General features: G+C 34.2%; 1 protein-coding gene across 1 annotated transcript in view; it reads right to left on the reverse strand.

The window, feature by feature from the left end:
• The window catches only part of plxna4 (plexin A4), a 248,239-nt gene that overhangs the window by 24,936 nt on the left and 205,271 nt on the right, over positions 1–18,032 (reverse strand). The window contains exon 28 of the mRNA XM_023350185.1: positions 15,563–15,753. Coding sequence (XP_023205953.1) covers positions 15,563–15,753 — 191 coding nt within the window. The remainder of the gene's footprint in view (positions 1–15,562; positions 15,754–18,032) is intronic.

An 18,032-nucleotide genomic window follows, 5' to 3' on the forward strand; every position in this document is an offset into this window, starting at 1 on the left:
TATTATAGTATGTAATTTTTTGGACATTTTCGACGTGATAGTATGTCATTTTCCAAAAAAATGTCATAGTATAGTATGACATTTCATACGTACAGATGTACATATGTAGTGACATACTATAGGTCATAGTATAGCATGTCCTTTTTTTTGACATTTTCGACGTCATAGTATACTATGTCATTTTTCTGACATTTTCGACGTCATAGTATACTATGTCATTTTTTTGATATTTTCGACGTCATAGTATACTATGTCATTTTTGGTGACATTTTCGACGTCATAGTATAGCATGTCATACTGTGACATGCTATGTCATAGTATACTATTTCGACATGATAGTATAGCATGTCATTTTTATTATACTTTCGACATCATAGTATAGCGTGTCATTTTTTTTATACTTTCGACATCATAGTATAGCATGTCATTTTTATGGACATTTTCGACGTCATAGTATAGGAGTCATTTTTTTGTGACTTTTTCGACGTCATAGTATACTATGTCTTTTTTGGTGACATTTTCGACGTCATATTTTATTGTACGTCATTTTTCTGAAATTTTCGACATCATATTATAGTATGTAATTTTTTGGGCATTTTCGACGTGATAGTATGTCATTTTCCAAAAAATGTCATAGTATAGTATGACATTTCATACGTACATATGTAGTGACATACTATAGGTCATACAGTAGTATGTCATTTTTTTTTACATTTTGGACGTCATAGTATAGCATGTCATTTTTATGGACATTTTCGACGTCATAGTATAGCATGTCGTTTTTTTGTGACGTTTTCGACGTCATATTATAGTATGTCATTTTTCTGAAATTGTCGACGTTATAGTATACTATGTCATTTTATGGACATTTTCGAAGTCATAGTATAGCATGTAATTTTTTGGACATTTTCGAAGTCATAGTATAGCATGTCATTTTTATGGACATTTTCGACGTCATAGTATAGCATGTCATACTGTGACACGCTATGTCATAGTATACTATTTCGACATCATAGTATAGCATGTCATTTTTTTGACATTTTCAACATCATAGTATAGCATGTCATTTTTATGGACATTTTCGACGTCATAGTTTAGGAGTCATTTTTTTGTGACGTTTTCGATGTCATAGTATACTATGTCTTTTTTTGTGACATTTTCTACGTAATAGTATAGTATGTCCTTTTTTTGTGACGTTTTCGACGTAATAGTATACTATGTCATTTTTTTGGCATTTTCGACGTCATAGTATACTATGTCATTTTTGGTGACATTTTCGACATCATAGTATACTATGTCATTTTTCTGAAATTTTCGACGTTATAGTATACTGTCTTTTTTCTGCCATTTTCGACATCATATTTTATACTATGTCATTTTTCTAACATTTTTGACGTCATATTTTATAGTACGTCATTTTTCTGAAATTTTCGACATCATATTATAGTATGTAATTTTTTGGACATTTTCGACGTGATAGTATGTCATTTTCCAAAAAAATGTCATAGTATAGTATGACATTTCATACGTACAGATGTACATATGTAGTGACATACTATAGGTCATAGTATAGCATGTCCTTTTTTTTGACATTTTCGACGTCATAGTATACTATGTCATTTTTCTGACATTTTCGACGTCATAGTATACTATGTCATTTTTTTGATATTTTCGACGTCATAGTATACTATGTCATTTTTGGTGACATTTTCGACGTCATAGTATAGCATGTCATACTGTGACATGCTATGTCATAGTATACTATTTCGACATGATAGTATAGCATGTCATTTTTATTATACTTTCGACATCATAGTATAGCGTGTCATTTTTTTTATACTTTCGACATCATAGTATAGCATGTCATTTTTATGGACATTTTCGACGTCATAGTATAGGAGTCATTTTTTTGTGACTTTTTCGACGTCATAGTATACTATGTCTTTTTTGGTGACATTTTCGACGTCATATTTTATTGTACGTCATTTTTCTGAAATTTTCGACATCATATTATAGTATGTAATTTTTTGGGCATTTTCGACGTGATAGTATGTCATTTTCCAAAAAATGTCATAGTATAGTATGACATTTCATACGTACATATGTAGTGACATACTATAGGTCATACAGTAGTATGTCATTTTTTTTTACATTTTGGACGTCATAGTATAGCATGTCATTTTTATGGACATTTTCGACGTCATAGTATAGCATGTCGTTTTTTTGTGACGTTTTCGACGTCATATTATAGTATGTCATTTTTCTGAAATTGTCGACGTTATAGTATACTATGTCATTTTATGGACATTTTCGAAGTCATAGTATAGCATGTAATTTTTTGGACATTTTCGAAGTCATAGTATAGCATGTCATTTTTATGGACATTTTCGACGTCATAGTATAGCATGTCATACTGTGACACGCTATGTCATAGTATACTATTTCGACATCATAGTATAGCATGTCATTTTTTTGACATTTTCAACATCATAGTATAGCATGTCATTTTTATGGACATTTTCGACGTCATAGTTTAGGAGTCATTTTTTTGTGACGTTTTCGATGTCATAGTATACTATGTCTTTTTTTGTGACATTTTCTACGTAATAGTATAGTATGTCCTTTTTTTGTGACGTTTTCGACGTAATAGTATACTATGTCATTTTTTTGGCATTTTCGACGTCATAGTATACTATGTCATTTTTGGTGACATTTTCGACATCATAGTATACTATGTCATTTTTCTGAAATTTTCGACGTTATAGTATACTGTCTTTTTTCTGCCATTTTCGACATCATATTTTATACTATGTCATTTTTCTAACATTTTTGACGTCATATTTTATAGTACGTCATTTTTCTGAAATTTTCGACATCATATTATAGTATGTAATTTTTTGGACATTTTCGACGTGATAGTATGTCATTTTCCAAAAAAATGTCATAGTATAGTATGACATTTCATACGTACAGATGTACATATGTAGTGACATACTATAGGTCATAGTATAGCATGTCCTTTTTTTTGACATTTTCGACGTCATAGTATACTATGTCATTTTTCTGACATTTTCGACGTCATAGTATACTATGTCATTTTTTTGATATTTTCGACGTCATAGTATACTATGTCATTTTTGGTGACATTTTCGACGTCATAGTATAGCATGTCATACTGTGACATGCTATGTCATAGTATACTATTTCGACATGATAGTATAGCATGTCATTTTTATTATACTTTCGACATCATAGTATAGCGTGTCATTTTTTTTATACTTTCGACATCATAGTATAGCATGTCATTTTTATGGACATTTTCGACGTCATAGTATAGGAGTCATTTTTTTGTGACTTTTTCGACGTCATAGTATACTATGTCTTTTTTGGTGACATTTTCGACGTCATATTTTATTGTACGTCATTTTTCTGAAATTTTCGACATCATATTATAGTATGTAATTTTTTGGGCATTTTCGACGTGATAGTATGTCATTTTCCAAAAATGTCATAGTATAGTATGACATTTCATACGTACATATGTAGTGACATACTATAGGTCATACAGTAGTATGTCATTTTTTTTTACATTTTGGACGTCATAGTATAGCATGTCATTTTTATGGACATTTTCGACGTCATAGTATAGCATGTCGTTTTTTTGTGACGTTTTCGACGTCATATTATAGTATGTCATTTTTCTGAAATTGTCGACGTTATAGTATACTATGTCATTTTATGGACATTTTCGAAGTCATAGTATAGCATGTAATTTTTTGGACATTTTCGAAGTCATAGTATAGCATGTCATTTTTATGGACATTTTCGACGTCATAGTATAGCATGTCATACTGTGACACGCTATGTCATAGTATACTATTTCGACATCATAGTATAGCATGTCATTTTTTTGACATTTTCAACATCATAGTATAGCATGTCATTTTTATGGACATTTTCGACGTCATAGTTTAGGAGTCATTTTTTTGTGACGTTTTCGATGTCATAGTATACTATGTCTTTTTTTGTGACATTTTCTACGTAATAGTATAGTATGTCCTTTTTTTGTGACGTTTTCGACGTAATAGTATACTATGTCATTTTTTTGGCATTTTCGACGTCATAGTATACTATGTCATTTTTGGTGACATTTTCGACATCATAGTATACTATGTCATTTTTCTGAAATTTTCGACGTTATAGTATACTGTCTTTTTTCTGCCATTTTCGACATCATATTTTATACTATGTCATTTTTCTAACATTTTTGACGTCATATTTTATAGTACGTCATTTTTCTGAAATTTTCGACATCATATTATAGTATGTAATTTTTTGGACATTTTCGACGTGATAGTATGTCATTTTCCAAAAAAATGTCATAGTATAGTATGACATTTCATACGTACAGATGTACATATGTAGTGACATACTATAGGTCATAGTATAGCATGTCCTTTTTTTTGACATTTTCGACGTCATAGTATACTATGTCATTTTTCTGACATTTTCGACGTCATAGTATACTATGTCATTTTTTTGATATTTTCGACGTCATAGTATACTATGTCATTTTTGGTGACATTTTCGACGTCATAGTATAGCATGTCATACTGTGACATGCTATGTCATAGTATACTATTTCGACATGATAGTATAGCATGTCATTTTTATTATACTTTCGACATCATAGTATAGCGTGTCATTTTTTTTATACTTTCGACATCATAGTATAGCATGTCATTTTTATGGACATTTTCGACGTCATAGTATAGGAGTCATTTTTTTGTGACTTTTTCGACGTCATAGTATACTATGTCTTTTTTGGTGACATTTTCGACGTCATATTTTATTGTACGTCATTTTTCTGAAATTTTCGACATCATATTATAGTATGTAATTTTTTGGGCATTTTCGACGTGATAGTATGTCATTTTCCAAAAAATGTCATAGTATAGTATGACATTTCATACGTACATATGTAGTGACATACTATAGGTCATACAGTAGTATGTCATTTTTTTTTACATTTTGGACGTCATAGTATAGCATGTCATTTTTATGGACATTTTCGACGTCATAGTATAGCATGTCGTTTTTTTGTGACGTTTTCGACGTCATATTATAGTATGTCATTTTTCTGAAATTGTCGACGTTATAGTATACTATGTCATTTTATGGACATTTTCGAAGTCATAGTATAGCATGTAATTTTTTGGACATTTTCGAAGTCATAGTATAGCATGTCATTTTTATGGACATTTTCGACGTCATAGTATAGCATGTCATACTGTGACACGCTATGTCATAGTATACTATTTCGACATCATAGTATAGCATGTCATTTTTTTGACATTTTCAACATCATAGTATAGCATGTCATTTTTATGGACATTTTCGACGTCATAGTTTAGGAGTCATTTTTTTGTGACGTTTTCGATGTCATAGTATACTATGTCTTTTTTTGTGACATTTTCTACGTAATAGTATAGTATGTCCTTTTTTTGTGACGTTTTCGACGTAATAGTATACTATGTCATTTTTTTGGCATTTTCGACGTCATAGTATACTATGTCATTTTTGGTGACATTTTCGACATCATAGTATACTATGTCATTTTTCTGAAATTTTCGACGTTATAGTATACTGTCTTTTTTCTGCCATTTTCGACATCATATTTTATACTATGTCATTTTTCTAACATTTTTGACGTCATATTTTATAGTACGTCATTTTTCTGAAATTTTCGACATCATATTATAGTATGTAATTTTTTGGACATTTTCGACGTGATAGTATGTCATTTTCCAAAAAAATGTCATAGTATAGTATGACATTTCATACGTACAGATGTACATATGTAGTGACATACTATAGGTCATAGTATAGCATGTCCTTTTTTTTGACATTTTCGACGTCATAGTATACTATGTCATTTTTCTGACATTTTCGACGTCATAGTATACTATGTCATTTTTTTGATATTTTCGACGTCATAGTATACTATGTCATTTTTGGTGACATTTTCGACGTCATAGTATAGCATGTCATACTGTGACATGCTATGTCATAGTATACTATTTCGACATGATAGTATAGCATGTCATTTTTATTATACTTTCGACATCATAGTATAGCGTGTCATTTTTTTTATACTTTCGACATCATAGTATAGCATGTCATTTTTATGGACATTTTCGACGTCATAGTATAGGAGTCATTTTTTTGTGACTTTTTCGACGTCATAGTATACTATGTCTTTTTTGGTGACATTTTCGACGTCATATTTTATTGTACGTCATTTTTCTGAAATTTTCGACATCATATTATAGTATGTAATTTTTTGGGCATTTTCGACGTGATAGTATGTCATTTTCCAAAAAATGTCATAGTATAGTATGACATTTCATACGTACATATGTAGTGACATACTATAGGTCATACAGTAGTATGTCATTTTTTTTTACATTTTGGACGTCATAGTATAGCATGTCATTTTTATGGACATTTTCGACGTCATAGTATAGCATGTCGTTTTTTTGTGACGTTTTCGACGTCATATTATAGTATGTCATTTTTCTGAAATTGTCGACGTTATAGTATACTATGTCATTTTATGGACATTTTCGAAGTCATAGTATAGCATGTAATTTTTTGGACATTTTCGAAGTCATAGTATAGCATGTCATTTTTATGGACATTTTCGACGTCATAGTATAGCATGTCATACTGTGACACGCTATGTCATAGTATACTATTTCGACATCATAGTATAGCATGTCATTTTTTTGACATTTTCAACATCATAGTATAGCATGTCATTTTTATGGACATTTTCGACGTCATAGTTTAGGAGTCATTTTTTTGTGACGTTTTCGATGTCATAGTATACTATGTCTTTTTTTGTGACATTTTCTACGTAATAGTATAGTATGTCCTTTTTTTGTGACGTTTTCGACGTAATAGTATACTATGTCATTTTTTTGGCATTTTCGACGTCATAGTATACTATGTCATTTTTGGTGACATTTTCGACATCATAGTATACTATGTCATTTTTCTGAAATTTTCGACGTTATAGTATACTGTCTTTTTTCTGCCATTTTCGACATCATATTTTATACTATGTCATTTTTCTAACATTTTTGACGTCATATTTTATTGTACGTCATTTTTCTGAAATTTTCGACATCATATTATAGTATGTAATTTTTTGGACATTTTCGACGTGATAGTATGTCATTTTCCAAAAAAATGTCATAGTATAGTATGACATTTCATACGTACAGATGTACATATGTAGTGACATACTATAGGTCATAGTATAGCATGTCCTTTTTTTTGACATTTTCGACGTCATAGTATACTATGTCATTTTTCTGACATTTTCGACGTCATAGTATACTATGTCATTTTTTTGATATTTTCGACGTCATAGTATACTATGTCATTTTTGGTGACATTTTCGACGTCATAGTATAGCATGTCATACTGTGACATGCTATGTCATAGTATACTATTTCGACATGATAGTATAGCATGTCATTTTTTTTTATACTTTCGACATCATAGTATAGCATGTCATTTTTTTGACATTTTCGACATCATAGTATAGCATGTCATTTTTATGGACATTTTCGACATCATAGTATAGGAGTCATTTTTTTGTGACGTTTTCGATGTCATAGTATACTATGTCATTTTTTTGACATTTTTTCGACATCATAGTATGGTATGTCATTTTTTTGGTGACATTTTCGACATCATAGTATAGCATGTAATTTTTTGGACATTTTCGACGTCATAGTATACTATGTCATTTTTTTTTACATTTTCGACGTTATAGTATACTATGTCATTTTTCTGACATTTTCGACGTCATAGTATAGTATGTCATTTTTTTGGACATTTTCGACGTTATAGTATACTGTCATTTTTCCTACATTTTCGACGTCATAGTATAGTATGTCATTTTTCTGAAATTTTCGACGTTATAGTATACTATGTCATTTTTTTGACATTTTTTCGACATCATAGTATAGTATGTCATTTTTCTGAAATTTTCGACGTTATAGTATACTATGTCATTTTTCTGAAATAGTATAATAGTATAGCATGTCATTTTTTGGACACGTTCGACGTCATAGTATAGCATGTCATTTTTTGGAAATTTTCGACGTCATAGTATACATGTAATTTTTTGGACATTTTCGACTTCGTAGTATAGCATGTCCTTTTTTTGTTGACATTTTCGACGTCATAGTATATACTATGTCATTTTTTTGACATTTTCGACGTTATAGTATAGCATGTCATTTTTTTTTATACTTTCAACATCATAGTATAGCATGTCATTTTTTTGACATTTTCGACATCATAGTTATAGCATGTCATCTTTATGGACATTTTCGACGTCATAGTATAGGAGTCATTTTTTTGTGACGTTTTCAATGTCAAAGTATACTATGTCTTTTTTTGTGACATTTTCTACGTCATAGTATACTATGTCATTTTATTGACATTTTTTCGACATAGTATAGCATGTCATTTTTTTAACATTTTCGACATCATAGTATAGCATGTCATTTTTTTTGACACTTTCGACGTCATAGTAAAGCATGTCATTTTTCTGAGACATTTTGGACGTCATAGTATAGCATGTCATTTTTTGGACATTTTTGACGTCATAGTATAGCATGTCATTTTTTTGGACACTTTCGACGTCATAGTATTATAACGTCTTTTTTTTGGACATTTTCGACATAGTACAGCATGTCATTTTTCTGAGACATTTTGGACGTCATAGTATAGCATGTCATTTTTTGGACACTTTCGACGTCATAGTATAGCATGTCATTTTTTTTTACACTTTCGACGTCATAGTATAGCATGTCATTTTTTGGGACACTTTCGACGTCATAGTATTATAACGTCATTTTTTTGGACATTTTCGACATCATAGTATAGCATGTCATTTTTATGGACATTTTCGACGTCATAGTATTATAACGTCATTTTTTTGGACATTTTCGACATCATAGTATAGCATGTCATTTTTTGGACACTTTCGACGTCATATTATAGCATGTCATTTTTATGGACATTTTCGACGTCATAGTATGGTATGTCATTTTTTTGGACACTTTCAACGTCATATTATAGCATGTCATTTTTATGGACATTTTCGACATCATAGTATAGCATGTCATTTTTTTTACATTTTCGACATCATAGTATAGCATGTCATTTTTTTGGACACTTTCGACGTCATAGTATAGCATGTCATTTTTTTTTGACATTTTCGACGTCATAGTATAGCATGTCATTTTTTTTTGACATTTTCGACGTCATAGTATAGCATGTCATTTTTTTTTATACTTTCAACATCATAGTATAGCATGTAATTTTTTTGGACACTTTCGACGTCATAGTATTACGTCATTTTTTTTGGACATTTTCGACGTCATAGTATACTATGTCTTTTTTTTTACATTTTCGACGTCATAGTACAGCATGTCATTTTTTGGGACTCTTTCGACATCATAGTATAGCATGTCGTTTTTTTGACACTTTCGACGTCATAGTATTACGTCATTTTTTTGGACATTTTCGACGTCATAGTATAGCATGTCCTTTTTTCTGACCTTTTCGACATTATAGTATACTATGTCCTTTTTTCTGACCTTTTCGGCGTCATAGTATACTATGTCTTTTTTTTTACATTTTCGACGTTATAGTATACTATGTCATTTTTCTGACATTTTCGACGTCATAGTATACTATGTCATTTTTTGGACATTTTCGAAGTCATAGTATACTATGTCTTTTTTGGACATTTTCGACGTCATAGTACAGCATGTCCTTTTTTCTGACCTTTTCGACGTCATAGTATATACTGTCTTTTTTTTTTACATTTTCGACGTCATACTATTTTTTTGGACATTTTCGACGTTATAGTATACTATGTCATTTTTTGGACATTTCTGACGTCATAATATAGTATGTCAATCTTTTGGACATTTTCAAATACCACTCCATACCATCAAGCCAGGTGATTGGGTCGTGGTGAAAGACTTCTGGAGGACGCATTGAAACTCCAAACGCTGGCGTGGAAAATGTCCAGAGCTGCTCATCACACCTAAGGCTGTTAAGGTCGCAGAGAGGGCGAAGTGGATAATTTTTTGTTGTTTTTTGTCTTTTATTGTTTCTTTCCCTCTGCTACGGTAGAAACGTTTCCGCTACATGAACTGTGGGATATTAATTGTCAGTGATATTGAACATAATGCGCAATGTATGTTTTGTTTTTTGTCTTTACTATGCTATACTGTGTTTTTTGCTCTCTTTGAACGTCATACTATACTATGTGTTATTTTTTTGCCCCACTTTAATTACAAACCTTAGTAAACCAAATTCACATGCAGGATTACTCAGAATCTTTGTTCTCAGGCCACTTTTATTCAAATTTATGATATCCCTTGCTTACATCATAAAGTACGGAAACATTTCCTGAAATATCTACAACATATCTACAAATGACCTACAACTTTATAGTACCACTTGACCAATAAGGTCAAAGGACAGAAGTCCTTTTGTTCCCCAAAAAATATAGTTATAGATGCGAAACTGATTATTTGTTTGTTCTGTGGTTAAGGATCACAAAGCAAGTAAAAAATCTCCAGAGTCATCATGGACTCAAATGTTCTTTCAAAGAATCCCACCAAAGTATGTCACAAAACTTCAATTTACTATCATCAAAAAAATGCCAGAATAAACAGTTTCTTAAAAAAGAGACACCGCCATCGATTGTAATGGAGTCTATGTATATATACAGGTTAAAAAACAATAGCTGCAGCTCATCCAAAAGTCGTCGTTTAAAAAATAAAATAAAAAGAAAGACTGTTCAGGGATATGGACACAAAAAGCACAGCATAAAAGAACAAGAGGAGGGAATACGGAAAGGTAAGACAAGAAAAAAATAAAAAAAAGGAAGGCAGGAGACAGAGAAAAGGGCAGGAGACTCCAAGAAAGAAATAGTAAAAGATAAGATACACAGCACAAAAGAGGAAAAACACTCAGAAAGGACAGCAGGAAGGAAAAGATGAAAGCACACAAAGAAGAGACACAGGGAAGGACACTTTTTGTAGTCAGACTTAATTTGTAGTATTAAGTCTGACCACAAATATTTTACATGCCTAATTTTCTTTTTCCATTTCTTTTGGGAGCTGGAAAATATTTCAATTAAATTCCAGCATTTTCCAAGCTGCTTTGGAACCTTCTTATGGGCATACAAGAGCTCAACCTGTGACATTGTCCGTCATCTTCTATCTCAAAGGCTGCTCTGGTATCAACGCTGTCGCCGTCACAGGGTTCTCTTGCTCCCTGGAGGAGCTGGTTACTGCCAAGACACCACCACCACCCACAACCATCCATCCTGTTATTAGACTGCACTCTAAACACAACGTGTCATCGGGATGTTCTGATGTCGTTCAACAATGAAATGCAAGGAAAGCAAACAATCAGAACGCTGGAGGGAAGAAGATCCCCACACTCACCTGTGTAACAGTGAAAAAAAACGCACCCTTTCCCTGTGCCACTAAATAAAACACCTGCTGCACCCCTACTCACCCCCTCCCCCTCCACCCACTCCAAAGCTTCACCGGTGAAGCTAATATGAGAGGCATGAGCCATGTTGCCAGGGAGAGGTATTTACTGGCAAGGCAAGAGGCAAACGCAGTCAATTACACCGCCTGTCTGCCTAATCATTTCTCACCAAGAAAGATGGCCAGCCAACATAGACTGGTTATTTCACAAAAACAATCCATTTTTAAAGACGATGCTCTGTCAACAGCCAGAAGCTCCCTTTCTCTGCACCTCAGAGTGGGATAACAGCAGGGAAACAAAGCGACTCGCAGAGGCTGTGAGCCGACATGACTGCATGTGTGAAGGTGTGTGGAGGGCTGTACAGTATGTGTCATGATGACAGCTGCTGCAGCTCCCTGGCTTCCTTTTAGTCTCCAATCACTTGTTTGTTTATTAGTTTCTCTCATATGCTGGTTATTATGTTCTCTGTTACAGTCACTTTTACACAGCTCCTACCCAGTTAATTGAATATCTGATTCTGCCAACGCATCTGCACGGTAGCCATCACCAGAGAACATGTTTACTACATTTAAACATATTCTCTTTTTTACTTGGGTTTTTTCTCTTACCTTGACATTTCCTCGTCAAAGTGAAGTCTGTCTCACAAAGGGCTGTCTACTTGCTGTGTCGGCTTGACTTCATCGGTTTCAATAAGTTTAGCCTATTATCATGAGCTCCAGTTAAGGTGAGAGGTTTAAATTTGACACCTGGTGTCTGTGCTTGAAACTCAAAGTAAGAAAGGAAGTAACTCTTGAGAAGCCCTGTTGTGATGACTGAGTCTCCCTCAACAAGCTTTTTAAACAATTTGACGTAAAACAATACTAACCATGACAGAGTGACAAGACATAATAATTTGTAATTTGTAAGAAAAGGGCAGGAGACTCCAAGAAAGAAATAGTAAAAGATAAGATACACAGCACAAAAGAGGAAAAACACTCAGAAAGGACAGCAGGAAGGAAAAGATGAAAGCACACAAAGAAGAGACACAGGGAAGGACACTTTTTGTAGTCAGACTTAATTTGTAGTATTAAGTCTGACCACAAATATTTTACATGCCTAATTTTCTTTTTCCATTTCTTTTGGGAGCTGGAAAATATTTCAATTAAATTCCAGCATTTTCCAAGCTGCTTTGGAACCTTCTTATGGGCATACAAGAGCTCAACCTGTGACATTGTCCGTCATCTTCTATCTCAAAGGCTGCTCTGGTATCAACGCTGTCGCCGTCACAGGGTTCTCTTGCTCCCTGGAGGAGCTGGTTACTGCCAAGACACCACCACCACCCACAACCATCCATCCTGTTATTAGACTGCACTCTAAACACAACGTGTCATCGGGATGTTCTGATGTCGTTCAACAATGAAATGCAAGGAAAGCAAACAATCAGAACGCTGGAGGGAAGAAGATCCCCACACTCACCTGTGTAACAGTGAAAAAAAACGCACCCTTTCCCTGTGCCACTAAATAAAACACCTGCTGCACCCCTACTCACCCCCTCCCCCTCCACCCACTCCAAAGCTTCACCGGTGAAGCTAATATGAGAGGCATGAGCCATGTTGCCAGGGAGAGGTATTTACTGGCAAGGCAAGAGGCAAACGCAGTCAATTACACCGCCTGTCTGCCTAATCATTTCTCACCAAGAAAGATGGCCAGCCAACATAGACTGGTTATTTCACAAAAACAATCCATTTTTAAAGACGATGCTCTGTCAACAGCCAGAAGCTCCCTTTCTCTGCACCTCAGAGTGGGATAACAGCAGGGAAACAAAGCGACTCGCAGAGGCTGTGAGCCGACATGACTGCATGTGTGAAGGTGTGTGGAGGGCTGTACAGTATGTGTCATGATGACAGCTGCTGCAGCTCCCTGGCTTCCTTTTAGTCTCCAATCACTTGTTTGTTTATTAGTTTCTCTCATATGCTGGTTATTATGTTCTCTGTTACAGTCACTTTTACACAGCTCCTACCCAGTTAATTGAATATCTGATTCTGCCAACGCATCTGCACGGTAGCCATCACCAGAGAACATGTTTACTACATTTAAACATATTCTCTTTTTTACTTGGGTTTTTTCTCTTACCTTGACATTTCCTCGTCAAAGTGAAGTCTGTCTCACAAAGGGCTGTCTACTTGCTGTGTCGGCTTGACTTCATCGGTTTCAATAAGTTTAGCCTATTATCATGAGCTCCAGTTAAGGTGAGAGGTTTAAATTTGACACCTGGTGTCTGTGCTTGAAACTCAAAGTAAGAAAGGAAGTAACTCTTGAGAAGCCCTGTTGTGATGACTGAGTCTCCCTCAACAAGCTTTTTAAACAATTTGACGTAAAACAATACTAACCATGACAGAGTGACAAGACATAAATAATTTGTAAGCACAGTAGGAAAATATTGTACTTTCTTTGTAAAGTGCATTGAGATGACATGTTGTGAATTGGCGCTATATAAATACATGGAATCGACATACATTGTAGTTGGCTGAAGTTGCAAACCATGTCAAAGCTTTTTATATTATTCTACACTGAACAATTTGAGATCCATCAAACTTTTTCTTCTTTTTTGCCGTTTGCTGTTTCAAACCACTAAATCAATCAAGCTATTTTTTCCTTTCCACAGTAGGTTAAAATAATTTTACTACCTTTTTTTAACAAACAAAAAGCAAAATGAATTTACACAGCAAGGCCAAAAATATTTGTATCCCAGGCAATCTTAATTTTATCTACAAGTTTGTTTTATAGAATCTGTGAAAGAAGCTTAATATTAGGGTGATGGCAACGAGGTTTTTCAACCTCCAGGATTAAGAACCCACTGCCATCAGAAAACTAGTAGAAACATTCGTTATGGGAAATATTTAATATTTAATTAATAACTTTTTGTCATGGATTAATGAGATGGGCATAAAAATGGGCAGTTTTTAATAAAATGTAATTAAGATGGGTTTTTCTCCAAAATGGATTTTTCTGCTAAATTACTTTATGTTTTGAGAGATGCATTCTCATTTCCTATCAGAAGAAAACATCTCGGTTTTTGGATTGTTTCAAGATCATCTAATAATTGCAAATAATCTCATTTATCTAGCTTGTAGCAAACAGGTTTGATGTGGTTGGCTCATCAGCACAAATCATGTCAGAGCTTATATTTTTCCTCATGCCTTTCATGCTCCTGCTTATGACATATAAAGAACTCAGTTGTGTTCTCCCTGTAAACTTTTAAAAAAAGGCTTCGACTGGATAGGGAAAAAAAAAACAATGTGAAATTGTTCTGATTGAAGCAATTTCCAGAGCGGAGTCACCCTTTCTTTTACTGCCTTAGTATGTCTGGCTCCATCTTTCTAATAATGTTAGTCAAATGAAAAAGAAAACGGAGAAGGGTGAGGTGCTTTAAGAGCAGATTGTGATTTACATTCAGCTCTAGGATCAAAGTCACATTTCCCTCCAAACCAAATTAACTATTAGGTTCTTTCCCGTCGTAGAGGCTATTGTCCCAGGGCACATTTAAAGTGTCTCATTTTTTATCACCAGTTCTGTTTGGCCATATAATTTTTGTAACATTCACAAGCTTTGTAGCTTTTTTTCTTCTTTAGACTTTTTGATATGCTGCAGCTGTGGAAAGGTAATGAAAGAAGCAAATAAACAGAAATATCTATTTTCCCTCTCTCACCTGAGGGGATAGAGAATACATTTGAATAATATTTTCCACTGAGATGATTCATCCCAAGTAATCATGAATATTTAAATAAAGTGAGGCTTTTCTGAGTCGTCATAACACTGCATAAAGGTTATAGTGACCGGTTACACTTTCACTTGCTCAACTGTTTCAAGACATCAAACGATGCCACACTATTCTCAGATCCCAATAAGAATATGTGTAGATAAATATCAACAAGAATACAATTAAAGGGGATTTGTTTTTCCTTCAGCAGGTTTCTCTTACCTTTGTAGCCAGAAGTCGTGTCAGGTAGATCTCGGAGACCATCTTGCTGCCACGGTCGCCTTCTTTCTGGTCTCCGTGCTCGTGGTTCTTAACTAGATGCCAGACCTTCACCCCACTCTCCAGGTCAGGAGTGATCATAGGAGTCCGGGAGCGCATGCTGTCTGGGCTTCCAGTGTACTTAATCATGTTCTCTGTGAAGAAAAATGTTTACTTCAAGCTGGTGGGAATCACAAGGTCAAAGACCATTGCTGTTTTCTTTCTATTTATTCAGATTTCTATGAATATACAGTAGGATTAAGTCATCCAGATTGTTAAAATTCTAACTAAAGACTTCAATGATTTTTTTATTTTTGGGTGGGGGGAGTACATAAGGGAGTTATTTGATAAATACACATCATGTGTAAGTATAATAAAGAACATAAGTGTGGAGTGACGGAGAAAAAATAAGAATTTATCTGAATAAAATTTTTTGGACTACTTTGTGCTGTTCTATATCATAACCCTTGTAATGCAACAAATCAAACATTTGGGGATTTGAACACTTTTATTAGAGTTGGTAAAAGAAATGCATGGAATAAATGTTGAAAAAGTATCTCAATGGAGGCATGAAGAGAAAAAAAAGATGGATGAACATTAAGCAGGAATGACTGGTTTAAAAACAACTACAAGAATGAAAAAGAAAAATTATAATAGCTGGAAATAAGCAGCTGTAACCTAAATGCCATTACAGAACAGGGTTTTGGCTCAAGGCTTTCATTTTATAGGTCTGTGAGCTTGTCTTTGAAACTTTCAGAAAGTCTGCATGGTTAATTTTTCACAGCATCTCCTTCAGTTGACAAGACATTATATCGGCAGCTGACAGAAAATCGAACAGGTGTCAGACGAGATGAAATATGTATGGCCCACCCAGCGGTCGGAGTGGCGATGACATTTCCAAACACATGGCTCAATGAATGTTTACACAGTGTGAAAAAAAATTGATCAGTGGGTGCGGTCTGTGGGGAGAAGTGTTAAAAAAAATAGGTGATTTTCACAGTGCCAGAAATCAATCTGTCCAGAGAAGAAAGAGCAAGCAGAGTATGAAGGAGAGAGTAAAAAAAAAAGAAGATGGATATAGGAGGAGTATGTTTGGTATCGATTACTGAACTGAATGAATGATCAATTGAAAATGTCTCTTAAGGGACACTTCAGTGAGCGTCAGCTAATTGCTGTTTTTTTTTGGTGGGGACAACTAACTTCACTCTGCTGCATCAATCTATTAGTGCCTTAAGGCAACACAGCTCAAAACTGTGACCTTTAGGATTTAACACAAGTGTGGTTTCTAGATAATGTTGTGCCAAAGCAGAATAAGCCATTATGTAAAGAGCAGAAAAGAAGTCATAGTGTTTGTATAGATGTTGAAACTTGTACCAAACGGTTCCTCCTCTGCACTCTCTGCCTCGTCTCCATGTTTGTTATTTGCCAATTGTACTCAGAAGGAGTTCAAAGTCACTCCTCAAGTACCACACCAGTCATGCATTACATTTATATTTCGAGTCAGTCCCATTAAAATAGTAGAAGGAAATATTACCAGCTTCCTTCCTCTCTCATGTGTTGGACCACTCATGTCCTATCTGGTGTCATTAGGTAGTAGGGAGGTGAGGTTAGACCGTATGGAAATGAGGCAATGCTAATATTGTGGCGTTGCATTTGAAGTGCCTGAAGTGTTTGTGACCAGTAAAACTAGCCCTTTGATCAGCATCTAACTTGATGGTTCGGCAGGCTCAAGGAGACGTGGAGCAGACGGGCAGGCGGAGGATACATTGGCACATGGAAGGATGAGAGGACACTCTTCCATGTCTCAAGAGGCCTGAACAAGTGAAAGAAAAGGTCTATTTGGTCTCTTCATATTTTAGAAATCCTTTCAACTACTCTAATATGTGGCTCGTCTTTCTTGCTCTGACAAGCACACATTTACCCCTGGAGGATACGTGTATATATGATGCACTGAATAAGTATTCCTTTTTCTTAAACCTTTCCACATTTTGTGAAGTTGCAGACACAAACAGTTTATTTAGTTGAGACTTTTTATAATGAATCACCACAAACTTGCATAATTGTGATGAAGAGAGAAAATGATGCATGGCTTTCCATATTTCTTATAAATAAAACATAATATTTCCAACTATTGCTACAAATTTTTCTTTGGATTTAGTTCTGGACATTGAATTGGACATAAAGATGTATTGAGTCAAACCGTCACATTAGATCTGTGATGCATCTTTAGAAGGTCGATTTTTTGCCGCTTTCGTCTGTTTTGCCGCTGCTAACTGGTTGTCTTCACAAACTGCTCTACATTTGTCCAGGTTCTTCATCTCTCCATATATTTCTCCCAAATTATTTTAAAGCTGTGTATCTCCCCCCATTTCACAATGATGCAGTGCATTATGATACAAATATTATGGGGTTATGTTATTATGCATTTAAAAAT

The sequence above is a fragment of the Xiphophorus maculatus genome, chromosome 17, assembly GCF_002775205.1.
Source record: "Xiphophorus maculatus strain JP 163 A chromosome 17, X_maculatus-5.0-male, whole genome shotgun sequence".
Taxonomy (NCBI): Eukaryota; Metazoa; Chordata; class Actinopteri; order Cyprinodontiformes; family Poeciliidae; genus Xiphophorus; species Xiphophorus maculatus.